The sequence below is a fragment of the Lactuca sativa genome, chromosome 7 (assembly GCF_002870075.4).
Source record: "Lactuca sativa cultivar Salinas chromosome 7, Lsat_Salinas_v11, whole genome shotgun sequence".
Taxonomy (NCBI): domain Eukaryota; kingdom Viridiplantae; phylum Streptophyta; class Magnoliopsida; order Asterales; family Asteraceae; genus Lactuca; species Lactuca sativa.
This window is the reverse complement of record NC_056629.2, coordinates 132,470,594-132,487,286: the sequence shown is the minus strand read 5'-3', so window position 1 is coordinate 132,487,286 and position 16,693 is coordinate 132,470,594. Positions and strand designations below refer to the sequence as shown.

At 31.6% G+C, this 16,693-nt stretch overlaps 1 protein-coding gene across 1 annotated transcript; it reads right to left on the bottom strand.

Annotated features, from left to right (window-relative positions):
• Positions 1-822: 822 nt before the first annotated feature.
• Positions 823-3,391, bottom strand: LOC122195124 (pentatricopeptide repeat-containing protein At1g09820). Its single transcript, XM_052765266.1, has 2 exons — positions 1,093-3,391; positions 823-956 (listed from the first exon to the last, which is right to left on the bottom strand). Exon 1 carries the CDS (start codon positions 3,282-3,284, stop codon positions 1,458-1,460), a length of 1,827 nt encoding a protein of 608 aa, XP_052621226.1. The 5' UTR covers positions 3,285-3,391; the 3' UTR covers positions 823-956; positions 1,093-1,457.
• Between the last annotated feature and the right edge of the window lie 13,302 nt (positions 3,392-16,693).

The following is a 16,693-nucleotide window of genomic DNA, read 5'->3' as shown; positions in this document are numbered from 1 at the left end:
CGTTTCCCCTAAACCACCTTTATGCATGCATCTTATTTGACACCGGAACGGAGCGAAGTTTCGTAAACGATAAGTTTAAACATTTATCACCCCCACCTGGCCCTACACATCCTCCGCCCCTGGTGGGTGAATGGTGGTGGTTGGTGGTTAGTAGGTTGTAAGTGATGGGTGTTGTTGGGTAATGAGTTTTTTAATTGTTTTTAACTATTTTTTATTTATATGAATATTATTTTATTATTTTAATTACAAAAAATTATGTAGTCCAAATTTGTTATTAAATATTCTCACAATAAGAATTGTTTTCGATTGATCGCTCTCATATATATATATATATATATATATATATATATATATATATATATATATATATATATATATATATATATATATATATATATATATATATATATATATATATATATATATGGGGAGAGAGAAAGAGAGAGAGAATTATAAAAATTTTGAAAAAATGTTAAAAATAATGTAAAAATGAAATTAAAATGACAAAAAAGTCATTTCAAGTTTTCTAAGCAAAAAAAAAATTGATTTTGGGCCAAATGGTGCAAATTGAAAATATTTTGGACCTTATCGAAAATTTTTTTGCTAACTATAAGGACTAAAGTTGCAGTTAATCTAGTTTTTTTAATAATATAGACCGATATACTTATTAAATATAAACTCCAAAAAAAAAATCATATCATGTTGTGGAATTATTCAACTAAAAAGTGCATCGACTCCAATGGTAAAAGACTAGTTTTAAGGTCGATTTGAAATATTCGATCTCTTCACCACCCTAACCATTGGAGATGATCTAAGATAACATTCCAAAAAGTTATTTGCCATAATTTATTAAGAAACTCATAGGATTTATGCTACAAATTTTCCAATGTTACCCTTATACGCTCATTTTCCAAATATATCTAAATGTCTTTTTACTATATTTTTGAATTGCCACCCTGCATGACATGAGAGCTAGCTTTAGTCAATACTACTACTTTACCAGCTACTTTATCAAGCTAAAAACTTTGTAAATATTTATATAATTCATTATACAAGAAATTAAGAATAAACCATCAACTAGCTTAAATTTACCTCTGAAGAAGCATCATTTCACCTTATATGCATTAAACAACTTCTCTTTAAAAAGATATAACGGGGGTATTTTGGTCCTTCAACAAAAACAGAAGAATGGATTGAATTCCTTCCACCAAAACAAATACAACTTTATCATTTCATTACCTCTGTAGACTGTAGAATCTTACACCTTTCGTGCTCTTGTATCTTTCATTTTCAAATTGTCAACCAAAAGCATCAAACTTTAAAGGTCAACCCCCCCCCCCCCCCCCCCCCTCTGGACCCACTCAACGGGTCCCACATGAGGAGAGTAAATAAAATCACAATATCCCCAATAAAAAAAAGGTGATGCCAAGATTTGAACCTGAGACCTCATTTAAACATCAAGAAGTAACAAGATTGTTATAAAGATGTCCATCTATATCAGGAACAAATCCTCTCTCCATCATTTCCTCTTTAACAATATCATAAGTTCTTTCATTAGGCACCAAACCTTTCTCAAGCATCTTGTTGAGAAACACATTAGCTTCTTCCAATTTACCCTTTTCACAAAAAGCCTTAATCAACACATTATATGTCACAACATTACAACGCCTCCCTTCTTTCTCCATTCTTGTCATCATATTTAAAGCACTCTTAAGATTACCCTCCCCACAATAACCAGCAATCAAGATATTATAAGTCAGCTGAATAGGAATCAAACCCACTACAGACATCTCATTAAGTAGCTTAATTGCCTCCCCTGTGTTCCCCTGTTTACAAAGTGCACCAATTCTTATATTATATGTTACAATATCAGCTTTCAAATCTTTTTCCTTCATGTTATCTAAAACCTTATTAGCTTCCTTCATGTTTCCTTCTTTACAATATCCAGTTATTAAAGAATTATATGTTGAAACATTGGGAGTAACACTGCCTTTTACCATTGATTTGTATACTTTAACTGCTTCTTCAAAATTCCCACTTCGGAAATAAGCATTGATTAGAGTATTATAAGTATATACATTGGGAATTAAACCTTGATTATGAATATCATCGAATAACTCTTTACATTTGTTTACCAGTTTCTTCTTTGAAAACCCATTCATTAAAGAATTATAGGTGATAATACTCGGCTTCACGTTTGATTCCACCATTTTGTCATGTAACACAAGAGCTTCATCAAGCTTCCCCAAATTACATAGCCCATTGATTAAAGAATTATAAGTAGCCACATCGGGTTTTAATCCACTGACTTCCATTTTCTTGAAAAAGTTTGTTGCAGTAGAGAGATTTTCATCTTTACAAAACCCATCAATGAGGGCATTGTATGTAATTTCATTGGGGGAGATTTTCTTTTTGATCATTTCTTTCATTAGGGCTTCAGCTTTATACATTTTACCAGATCCACCTTTTTTACAGTAGCCATCAATGAGTGTGTTGTAGGTCACTACTGAAGGCAAAATCCCTCTACTTTGCATATCCTCAAGAACATCTCCTGCCTTGTGAAGCCTCCCAACTTTGCATAATCCATTGATTACCATGTTAAATGTAGATAAATTAAGCTCAATTCTTCTCTTAATCATCTCTCTGTAAACAAACTCAACACGTCCAAATTTCTCTTGATTTATCAATAACTTTATCAATCGATTACATGACCATACTGATAACTTCAGCCCGTAATCACCAGCTCTATCAAAAGCCTCGAAACATAAATCTGTCTTTGAGTTCTTCGCATAACCTAATATTAACAAATCAACTATAATCGAATTTGCACAGACATTATCGCAAACCCTCTCAAGCATACGAAGAATTGAAGAAGGAGAGTATTTACTAATTGCAATCTTAACATAATGATTATCCAACAAAGCCCTAATTCTTCCGAACTGTTTACCATTTGCTAGCAGGTAAAAGAGTCTGCAGTAATGTTCAAGTGAGTGGGATACCTGGAACTCTTGGTGTGACCACTTGAAGTATCCTAGAACGACGTCATAAGGTGCACCCCAATCATAAAGTTGTTGAAGAAAACTGTTGGGGTTTGTGGATTTGGTTAGGATTTTGAGAGCACTCCAATGTTGTTTTCTTATGAGATCAGAGGACGAATGTAAGTCTAATGGGTCAGAAGGAAGAGGTTCAGGAACGGAATCTGATGAATAAGAAGAAGAACCGAGCGGCGAAGCCCTAATGCAGGGAACTCGGGTGGTAAAACGAAAACGACGAAGAGCAATCATGGTAAACGATGATCACTAAGATATCTTTTGTGTTCGATTGTAATGACTAGGGTTCCAAACGGGTGTTTGAGATTGTTGATTCCTAAAACGTTTTTGTGCAAAAATGCTAAAATTAAAACCGAAAATGACTTTAGGTAACTTAGGTGTTTTGTTTTCTTGAAATAAATAAATAAAATAAAAAATAAATATTCTGACTATTTATTGCGCATGCCGACCATCTCTATAACCCCTGCAGTAGAAGAGGTGGATTACACGGCTACAAACTGTAATAAAAAACGTGTTTGATTTTTAACACTTGCATGCTGCTGCAAATATTAAAAAGTTAAAATAAACTGATTTTATAAACCGAAATGGTTTTTTAATATTAAAAAATTAATAATGTATGATATTTTAGCAATAATTTATAATATTTTAACAAAAAAATAATGATATTTCAATAAAAAGATATTTTAGCAAAAAAATAAAAATATTTCATCCAGAAATTATCATTATTCAATATAAAAAATAAAAATAAAAAGAATTCAACAAGAATAAAGAAAAAAATACCAAAAAAAAAAGTAAAATAACATGTCAGCAACATATAATCAAGAATTCAGCAAGAAAAAAGAATGAGAAGAGGTTGGAAGAGGCAATACAAGTGTTGCACAAAACAGAACACGCGCATAGGTTTTTTAGTCTGAAGACTTCTAAAAAACAAACAGTTGCGAGATTAAAAGTGTTATGTGTGTGCTGGGCCGTGCAGCAATAAGAGGTCTAAAGAGGTTTTTTACAAAAAAAAACAAACAAACAAACAAACAACATCTTAATATTTTTAATCTGCTGTTTGGTTTTTTGGAAGTGTTCGGAATAAAAAAAACCATTGTGTGTGTTTTGTTTGCGGCAGCACTTGTATTATCTCTTCCAACATCTTCAAACCTAAAACCTAAAAAAATCAGGCCTCCACTCAAATAAATAAATAAAAAGAAAAAAAAACGTCGTACTCTCCCATCGTGTCCCCCATTGACTCGACCGCTTCCTCTTTGGTGGTCGCATCCTGCTCGTCGTCGCTGCCTCCTTGTTGCGGTAGCCTCTTTCCCCGGCGCACCCTCCTTCCTTGTCTAGTCAATAGACTTCAGGTAATCTCTTTTTTCTTTTTTTTTTTCCTTTTATTATAGATGAATCAGTTTTTTCTTCTTTTTTCTTGCTGAATCTTGATTACCTGAATTCTTGTTTCGCATTTTTTTTTTCTTTTTTTTGGTTTATTTTTGCTAAAAGGTCACAAATTTATACTGAAATCTTGCTGAAAGGCCACAAATTAATGTTGAAATATCATAAATTTTTGCTGAAATGTCATACATTGTACTGAAATGTCATTATTTTCTGCTGAAATGTGATAAGTTGTTGCTGAAATATAATAAATTGATACTAAAATGTGATAAATTGTTGCTGAAATGTCATTATTTTTTTTGCTGAAATGTGATAAATCGGTATTGAAAAACTATTTTTGGTTTATAAAATCAATTTATTTTAATTTTTTTAATATTTGCAAATGTTGAAAAAGAAGACGCTTCCTATTACAGTCAGTAGTCGTTTGGTCCACCACTTCTACTGCAGAGAGTTGCATAGGTGGTTCACATATTTCATAAATTTTTGCTTAAAAAAAACAAAAAACACCTAAGTTTTTAAAATGTTCAAAAATATAATTATTGCTTTTTTAGTATAAACAAAATATCATTAAAATATACTTTTTATACACAAAATATCAACGAAGTACAAATATTTTTAAATAAAACCTTGTGCTAATCGATTTATCTCAAGTAAATGAAAAAATGTATGAATAAGGTAACGGAGTTTCGAAAATGTTCAATAAACATCATTTTTTTTAAGTACAAAAAATAACATTGAAGTGTACTATTTATGAAGTATATTATTTGTTGTAACAACCGTCAAATTTTGGATAATATATGTCAATCGATCCCATGAACGTTTCTAAGACTTGATCTCATGAACGATATCGGTGTATTTTCGGAGAAAATATTAATGACAAAGATAACCATAATGGCTATAATCATGTACAATTATATATATATATATATATATATATATATATATATATATATATATATATATATATATATATATATATATATATATATATATACACACACACACATATGTGAATTAGAAGCGAAATTTGAAAACTTAAAAATCTATTAGTTATTAAAGTTTAATACCTCCCGTATTACATGAAGTACGAAATTATTATTGTTATTATTATTATTATTATTATTATTATTATATATATATATATATATATATATATATATATATATATAGAGAGAGAGAGAGAGAGAGAGAGATCCGGTAAGAAATTTTTTTTTGTAGGAAGGTAAGAAGTTTTTTTTGTACATATTTTTTTGACGAACAAAATAAATGAATCATTAGATGATTCATTTGTAAGATGATTCACAAGAAAAAAATTTCAAAAAAACATCTTCATGATTCATTTTTAAGTAAATTAAGAAAATATTCATTTTTATGACAATTTTAGTAAATAACAACAAAATCATTGTATAAATGAATCATCAACATGTTTTCTTGAGAATTTTTTCTTATGAATCATCTTACAAATAAATCATGTGATGATTCATTTTGTTTGTTTGCTAAAAAAATATGTAGAAAAAAAAACTTCTTACCTTTCTACCAAAATTTTCCTTTTTCTTTGATCTTGACTCTATATATATATATATATATATATATATATATATATATATATATATATATATATATATATATATATATATATATATATATATATATATATATATATTGACACATAGTTCACACGAGAAGAGGAAAATACGTAATGGTATAACGAGACCTTGAATAAAAATAAAAACATATATGTAAGCTAGGCAAATTTGAAATCCTTGTATGTAATATTTATATATGTAAATATATAAAAGCATATGGAATATGAGTATAGAACATTCAAATCTTCCAAATAATTTCAAAGCTACAAAAAGGTTATGATAATTATACATGGACCTTTGCATAATACCTAGTCATAACCCTACACCTATCCCCTAAATCTCGAGTAAAGCTTCGTATATACACTTAAATATAACAAATACGTATATATATATATATATATATATATATATATATATATAGAGAGAGAGAGAGAGAGAGAGAGAGAGAAATCATGGAAGTGGTACCTACAAAGCCACCCTAGATATCTTAATGTACAAAGTATAGTAAATGAATCTTCTAGTGAATATGTATGTTTATGTAATGTACCAATTTAATCTCTGCAAGTATTCATTGCAGAGGTTAAAAAACAAACAAACTTTTTATTACATAATGCAGCCGTTTGGTCCCCCTCTTCTGCTATAGAGAGTTGCAAAGGTGGTCTGCAGACTTCAGACATTTTTGTTTCAAAAAAACAAATGACACATACAGAGAGTTGCAGAGGTAGTTTGCATATTCCATATGCTTATATATATATATATATATATATATATATATATATATATATATATATATATATATATATATATATATATATATATATATGTATGTATGTATATTATAGTACCCTTGAATCTTCAAGATATGATTCATGGTACATAGCAATATTCGATGATCACTTGGAATGTAAAAATACTTAAGTTATGTCCCATCTCTTCCATACATACATAAATCATATTGAACATATGCAAGATTCAATTTCTTGCCAAGTATTTCATGTTTGTGAGAAAGGAAGTAGGATACTAGGATGATACCACATAGATCTTCAATGATCTTCATGTACAACCTACCTCACAAAAGAGAAATATAATTAGATATCATCTCTTCTAGTGCAATATAACTCAATCTCATTCGTCACATTCTCTCTACTAATCTCTCTCTCTCGACCTCCATCTCCAATACACACACATGCACAATATCTAGAAAATATATTGCTTGTACTCCCATATATTTTCCATGATTCATTTGTACAAGCAAATCTCATAAAAATATACTCTATATAATCCCTTATATTACAATCTAACTTAACACTCCCTGCATTCACCCTCCCTGTCACCAGATCTCTCTCTCTCTCTCTCTCTCTCTCTTTCTCTCTCTCTCTCTCGATGTTGCATTATCGCTGGAAGAAAACAAGAAGAAACCGGAGGTTGCTGCCTCTGATTTTAGCTGTTGTCTCACCCTCATTCACCCATCCACATACTGATTGTCAAACTCAAACACCCCCTGATCGAGTGTTAATCTCAGCGGAAGCAGCCCCGACTTCGTTGATCACCGGAGAAGAGAAGAAACTGATCAAACCATCGATTTCCTCTTCCATTTTGGTGATTAATTGTGATTATGATAAATTCTAGTGGTAAAAGTCATAAATCATGCATATGCAACATAATTAGAAAACATTTAGCCAATATAAAATTTTCTTATAAAAAAATGTGGTAAGACATTTAGGATTAAAAGTCCTCATATGAATATAACACTTTGTTATAAAACAAAATTTGTACATATTTGAGATTACGTTTAAAAATAGGATCAACAACCTAGAACTATCTTAATGATGCTCTTATGATAAGGGATGTAGTGTAATAATCAAAAAGTCAACGAAAGTCGAATTGCATATACATATATGTCTTGTTAGTTGATATAATAATAATAAAGCGATATTATATCGGAATGTAGTTGTGACTCAACAGTCGTCGTCATCGGTAATTCTCACCATTATAAACGAAATAAATATTTACCATTCTATACATATCAAAATTTTTGCAACATAAGTTAATTTATCAGGTTCGGACACTAAAAATACAATAATTTTAAAATGAGTAACAATAAAATAACCACAACAATATCATACGAAAAGTCGGTACAATAAATGTTTGTATGTTTATGCAAGTAGTATTAACACAAATACTAACGTTATCAAGAAAATAAGAAATATTATAGGAAGATGTAATTGCCGTGAGCATTGTATCTCTAAATATTATTAAAAGAGAACTCTTATTTCACCAATGAAACAATCGGGGCCTTTGATTGTGTTTTAATCTAATGTTTTCCACCCTTAGATCAAATTGCTGACATCATCTTCTCCAAATAAAATTCATACACAATTACATTTAATTATAGAATTTGTAATAATTATAGAATCTTTAAATTCAGTAATTATTTTATCAATTGAAATATATCATTCTATTTATATACATGATATCAGTTTCTCTAATTAATATTGTTCCTAATGTAACTCCCTTATTTATAGCTTTTGATTTCCAAATTCAATTCTGTTTATATTTTATTTTTTAAAACCCATTAAACAAACATATCAATGATTAAGTTATTAAACTATAAAATCTAATCTAATCCCATTAAATCAACAAAATATTTAAGAGCCAAAATTAAAGTCAATATTATTCATAATTTATCTTCCAGTATATCCCACATAAAATGAATCAATTCGAAATAATTGTTTGAATTCTAAAACTGATTAAATAAGAAAGCTAATTAATTTGAAGTATTAAATTAATATAGTTGATATCTTTCTTTTTTTTTTTTCAGATGAATAGCCGAAAATCTCTAACATATCCTATTTTTTTTAGAAGATAATGATTTCCTTATTCAAAAACACCCTATATATACGATTACACCGAAGTGGTTTTTCTTACGATTTTGGATTGAGTCCTATGATTTAAGTGTTCTTCTTGAGCAATATTCTTTTCCAATTCTTTTTTCCAAGCTCTTACTTTACTCTATTTTCCTTATTCTTCTTCAATTTCTACATTTACTATGTTCTTATTATTTGTTATTACTGTGTTCTTGTTGAGAGGTTGTGAAAAAAAAATTAATCAATCTACTTTAAGCATATTAGTTTCATTCATTTAGTTATATAAATAAAATTATACCTTTTATGTCGATTTTTTAATGTGTTGACCTATGTTTGTCAAGAAAAAACCATAAAAGTCGTTTTAATGCACAATGACAAAGCTAGTGGAACGGACCAAAAGCAGAATAAATAAGTTTTTTATTGTTACACTTCAACTTGCATGAACAAAGACGTGTTTGTTGTTCCAAGGTTTTCAATAACTCTTTTATACATATTATTATAATCTTCGATTAAATTTTCTAATTTTATATTATTGAATTTGTTTATATCAATGGTTTTAGTTTCAAATTACCATTGTAGTACAAAACTTTATCGGCGTGGTGTCACTTACGTTATTTGATCGTGATGCAAAGAAACTTCTAGAAAAAAACACACAAGAGTTGCTTCAAAAGTTTAATGATGTTATCGATATTAACTTCTTTACATAAAACTAATTTTTACTTTTTGTCTGTCTATTTTTATAACCATTAATTTTTTCATTTTTAGGAGGGTAATATGAAGATATATCTGTCTGCTTTGAAATTACTTTTGTATAAAAAGTTGGCATTCAAAATTCAAATTTCTCATTATAATTTGAAGAACAATATTGATGGTTATGCAATCTCAAACTTCAATGTTGATAATAAAATCACTGTTGAATTGGAAAAAAAAATTAACATCGAACATGTAACATTCTTTTACAAAACATATTACAAACACTACACTTATTAGATTCGTTTTTTATATTTTAGTTGATCAACTAACATATTTCTATGTACTACAAATATAGGCGCCGTAATCCGATTCCTTTAACGTTTTATTGGCGAAATTCGGATGTCAATATACATTAAATTTAAAGGTTTTAAATATAATAAAACTAAATCTAATATTTTAAATACTTTAAACTATTATTACCTTTTAGATTGACATATGAATTTATTTTATATATTTATGATGCAGTTTTGTATATTGATGATAACGTCACACCCGCTTCGAATCTTGATAAAAGTATTGCAACAAGTCCACTAACTTATTGAACATCCTTTAAAAAGGTGTCTAGACATGAACAATTAAAACACAACTTGGAAAATGTTTACGATGTTGATAATCTGGAAACAATGTCCTCAACCAAACGATCATTAACATCAATGACACATCGTACTTCTGGAGAAGGTGAATCAAAACTGTTAATTCCAATGAAAGAAAAACAATATATGATTTTCATGATTTTATATAAATAGTTGAGTGGCTTGAGTATGGTTGATTTCATATAATGTTTACATACTATTTGGTTTTTTGGGTTTTGTTTTTGATTATTTTGTTTCATACTATTCGTTTTTTGGGTTAGAATTGTGATCATTTAAATACAGGTTGGGTTTTATGAAATGTACATCTATTTGCCTTTTAGGTTTCAACTCATATGAATTTAGAATTTTAATCATTTTTTTACTCTATTATTTCGTTTGAATGTGAATTTATCAGCATTGTTACAATGTTATTCATTACAACTTCAATATAAATATTAGCAAACAACAACTTTTATGAAATTATAAACTTTTATAAAGCTTTTAACTGTTCTAAAACAATTATTTATAGTTCCTTGTGAATTTATTGATAAATTTATCAATAAAAATTTACCATTGAAATATTATTATTTTTTAGATATTAATGATATCCACAATTTTACAGATTTAAATAATAAAACTCATTACAATGATGCTAAAGAGAGGCGAAGACTAAGATGTTTACATTTTTTTGGAAAGGGAACTTCCCTAACGAGGGTTTCCGGCCCAGCTTTCGTGCATCGACTAATCCCCCGCCGCGAACATGAGGCTATGTCTCATGCCCTTGAGTCACTGCAGACGAATCTCCATGGCCACAGAGGCGAGTAGTGCCAGGATTTGAACATAGGTCAATAGGTTATCCACCATATCTTCCACATATCTTACTAAGTCACCACAACCCAAGTGTAAGACATTTACATTTACAAAATAGAAGGATTGAATTCTATGTCTAAAAGAGAAACTTTATTTCATCATCTAAAGCAATAAATATTTTTTATTGTGTTTCACTTATACATTTTCCACCCTTAGATCAAATTGTTTACGTCATCTTGACCAATGTTTGGTCAAACACGTTGTCCATCAGTGTTTCTGACTGCAAATCAAACAATTATTCAATTTCTTTCTCAGTGTACATCGATGGTACCAAAATTCATCAAGGTCAAAACAACCACCTTGTATTTAATTCTTATTAGTATAGTAAATACTTCCAATTTTGAAGATAATAATTGGTCGCATACAAGTTAAATTACAATTGCTCGATTTCCAGCTAACTCAATAACTTTATGTAATTATTCTTAACCTTACATTTTTCTATAACGTTATTGATTAGATTTACTATAATTAAGTTTAAATTGCAGAGATTTTTACTTGAAAGTGATGAGCATTAGTTGATGTTTTTATTGAAGCTTGAGGATGATGCAAAACTCAAAATCCCTTAGTGGTAATATCCTACGAACTTTATAGTTGATTATTTCGAAAAAATACTTTCCATTAACTTTGATAACAAAATTTTCGAATTAAGCATATTTTTATGATTATAAATTTGTTTTCTTTACTCACTTGTACTTATCATCATGAAGATGAGAAAAAAGATTAACCATGTCTATATTGAAAAGTGCCAAAAAGATCTTATTGGTCATACCTTTTTGGCATGATCTTCAAATGTTCTTTTTTTATTCGTTTTTATGTATTTGATTTGTTTATTCAAGAAACTTAGTTTTCTATTAATTTTGATAACAAATTTGTTGAATTAAGCATACTTTTATGATTATAAATTTGTCTATTTTCTATTGTTAAATCAAGTGTAAATGCATTTAAACAATCGTTAAATTTCATATTCTATAATGTAATTTATGCATTAATTAACCAAATAATAATACATATCCAAGTGGTCGGGTACCTCCAAGACAATAAGAAAACATGTAAATTATATGCAACTTTCACAATATTGTAATTTTTTTACTGGATTTAAGTGAACAATTACTTCTTTCACTTGATTTAGATTCTTGATTACTCATATAAAGTTGTAATAAAATAAAATTCTGATAAATTGAAAAAATTGTTCAGCAAAACCTTACAATTTTGAAATTTGTTGGAAATTTGGTAATATGCCTAGTTAGGCTTCTTTTTGTGTTGTCATGTTTGTTGATTTGGCTATGTAGAGTTCATTTGAAGTTCCATTTCTCTACAATAATGTTAATGTGCACATCCAAGTGGAAACAATTACAACTGGTAAGCATTCTAAATGATTTTTTCACTTAAATTAATCAAAACTATTATTTTAAGTGGTGAGTTCTCATGGATGCCACATCGGTTGTCACTATATAGACCTTTTAGCGGTCTATAGAAGAATCCTAGTGTTCTCATGGATGCCATATCGTTGCTCTAATATAAATATTAAATATTTTTATCTTATAATTTTGGTTCAAAAACTCTAAATATGAATCTGACTAACATTTTTTTATTAAAATTCAACCTAAGACAAAACCACCTATTAATGTGATATGTATTTAATTTATGTTCCCCGCGTTTAACGCGGGTCATAATCTAGTTTCTAATAGTAAACGATAATATAATTGACGATTCAAAATGGCAAGCTTTACTCAAAACCCCTCCATTTTATAACCATTAATCTGTAAAGAACGACTAACGACAAGTATATGTGTCATACTATTGATCTTGTACGGTTTCGATCGCCTGCCTGGAGTTGCTAGCTATAACTAACGTCTGATGAGACAAATTTAGGCGTTGATGTTAGTTTCATTGAACATTACCACTTGTTATGACGGGGTGAATGACTTTATCATGCCCTGTTATGTAGTCGGTGCAAAAAGTGCAGTGTCACGAGTTCGGTTATGAAATTTATTATAACAATTTGGAATTATCTCAATATTGTATGAAATTGGAATAATATTCACATCTGAATAAATTACTCCATAAATTGAATAATAATTAAAGATAGTAATAAGGATTTTCCTTACTTATCTCTTATTGGTTTTCCAAACTAACAAATGTGTAACATCCTAAAAAGCTCAATAAAATTTAAAATTTTCAAATCAACCCTTTAACAAAAGAAATGTTTACAAAAAATGTTGTTCCCAAAAGATTATTTAAAAATTAGAATCTCTTTCAACATAGTTTTCAAAACATTCACATGATCAGAGTTTCCCAAGAAATCATAAGTCCAAAACGCGAGGATGTGTACGGTCACACCTTCACCTTGCCATAATCCACTGAAGTACCTGAAAGCATAAACTAAAACTGTAAGCACGAAGCATAGTGTGTTCCCCCAAAGTACTAACACCCAAACATATAACATATACAAATAACAACATGCATACAGGGCCTGCAGCATGACTGGAACGCCCTATTGGCCTACAGTCCATCTGATACGCCACAAAGCCTTCAGTCTGACTGGAATGCCCCACCGGCCTACAGTATGTCTAGTACGCTCACAGAACCTTCAGCATGACTTGAAACATCCCAGAAATCATGACCAAAATATTCATTTTTAAATCATTGAATAAACCATAGTTATTGAAAATCATTTATCAAACAGGAACCATAATATCTCAAAACATAAAAACTAGTATATCAATATCAAAATATATGTCAAATGTATATCAGAGTAACATCCTAGGCTAAAACAGCGTGGTGTGTGCGATGCAGTCATCCCGAGCTCTTCCCTCTGCTACCAGAAGTACCTGAAACCAAAACTGAAAACCGTAAGCACAAATCTTGGTGAGTCTCCCCAAACTACCACATATCATACACATAATCACATATACTGGGCACCCGCCCCTTCATTGGGCCCCGCCCGACATCAAACGGTGTCTTACATGAGGCCCTGCCTGGCATCGGGCGCTGCTCGGTATACATCTGTTTCTCCTAGGCCCCGCCTATTACTAGGCCACACCCGCTATACACATATAACCAATATCATATAATCATGCTAGCTCATAAAGAATCATCACATTTTTATATGTTCTATTCCTAAGGCGTCGCCTATCATGGTCCCTGCCCTTACTTTGCTAATGATGAGATATGGAACCCCATCCATACTCTGCTAGTGATGAGATACAGGCTCCCTCCCATAATCATATCTCAACCCGACACATACAAGTATCAAAAAGACAACAAGTATAACTAATCATGCACATAGTCATCGGGTACCACCCAACATCAAACCTTAGTCTGGAATCATACATATAAACATTCCTCGAGCCCCGACCAACATCAGATCATAATCCGGAAAACATAATATAAATACGGGCCAACATTGGTGCCTTTGACCCGTTCAAACAGGAAGAAACTCACCTCGTAAAGCTGAATGCAGAATCTCACGATGAGGAATCTCTAACGGCTACCCTGACGACTCCTCGAGCTGTCATTACCAAAATAACACTTAGTCAAAACCAATAATCCTTATTAGGGTAAAATGACCATTTTACCCATGATCTAATTTGGTCCATGCCCAAGGCCCAAAACCGTAACATGAAAGGCCCAATCCTAGGTAGATTTCCTAATCCTATTCATGGCCTACCAATGGCCCAATTTCTTAGTTGGGCCCAACCCCTCTAATGGGCCTTACCCTTTTGGATCCATTCCATACTTCATAACCCTCCAAAGGTTAAGTTAAGGTCAAAGTCAACATCCAAGTCAAAGTCAAAGTCAATGCTCTGAGTTGACTCAACTCGTCGAGTTTACTCTTCAACTCGCCGAGTTCCTATGAATCATAGAATCGTGATTTCACGATCCAATTCGTTGAGTCTATTCTTGAACTCGACGAGTTCTTCCTTCTATCGGAATCGAGACACCCTGTTTTAACTCGTCGAGCTCTTCCTTGACCTCATCGAGTTCCTCAGTTTGTTAGCCCCTTCTTAACTCATTAAGCCATTATCCTTCAGATCTGAACCCTAAACTTCAAATCTCAACTCAAAATACCTCTAGAAGGGTAAAGTTTCCAACTTTACCCATTAATACCTTTTCCTAAATGGATTAAGTCCAAACCCTAACCCAAAAGGCCAAAGTCTTAATCCCAACATCATCAAAACTACAAGATGGACTATGAGATCATAGATATGGAGTCTAGGGACTAAATGATCACGTAAAGTCCTAGCTTTTTCCTCATGTATGGCATAATAAGCTCCAAAGGCCAAAATGGTGGCTTAGAAGTTGCATGGGACTTCCATGGTCATAAAGTTGACACCTTTATGCTGTGAAAGTCCTTCAAGACTCTAGATTTGAAGTATTTTCCATTTGGAACGTCCAACTCTCAAGAACCATATCGTTTGGACCAAAACAAGCAAAAGATGCTAAGAAAGAGATCTAATCAACCATTAGTCAAGTTTGAGACTTGATTACCAGAAAGTGACGAAAATAGAGTGAGGTTTCCGGATCTAGCAACACTTCCTTGTTCCTTCAAACTTTGCTTCCTTCCAGGACTTCAAACACCCATAAGAACACTCCAAAATGGCTCCCAACCACTCACAATGGCATTAGGGTTTTAAGATCTAGGGTTAGGACAGTGGAGGCTGGAAATGAGGCCAACCTTAAAGCATAAAGTGTTTAAATAGGGTGAAAAATCCTAGATCTAGGGTTTCCTAAACCCCGTCCAAATCGTTGTGTTGTGCCTCTCCAACTCATCGAGTTGATTCTCAAAAACACGCGCCCAAGATTTCCAACATGTCGAGTTCTCCCTCTTGGACTCAACAAGTTGGCCTTAAAAATGTTGATTTCTTTTTCCTTATTTGGCCTTCTAAATTCCGGGTGTTACAACTCTCCCCCACTTAAACTAGATCTCGTCCTTGAACTGGCTCCTTACTAACACCCCTAATCTAAATCACAATCTAGAGACATCCAACCCTGAGCCTCCGAAAGAAACCACTCTTACCTCCCTGAAACTGGAAACTCGCATTGGTCTGAATTCCCGATAAACCACCCATGTTGAGCCTTACCATGCTTAGTTCCCCCCCCCTCTCGAATGACCGATCAAAAGCATACTTCCAATCCTGATTATCGCGATGCTACCATCTGGAACAGAATCACTGACCGTAATGACTGTAGAATACTTATACTGGACAGAAGGGTCAAATAATCCTTCGAGTAAGAGATTCATCCCCTATAATGGTTAGACTCATACAAGAGCTGCGCAAAAGAGTCAAATCAATTACTCTGAGATTATTTAATCCAACTTTAAGTGACTTAGTACCTTTGATTTGCAAGCTACTTCCACATACAAGAATCCTCACATCACTACTTCTGCCTAGACATCCTGCAACCTCTTATCCACTTCCGAATGAACCGAGACCTCCCATGTCCCAACTGATCTGCCAACTATCTGAAATACCGGATTCCCACCTGGTTGCTAAGCCAAATACACCTTCCTAGTTGCTCTCTGTGACTTTCAAAGAAACTTTGGCTATCTAAACCACTTTATTCACAATGTCACTCGTGGCTCTATGACTCTTGGGATCCCCGAGCCCTTA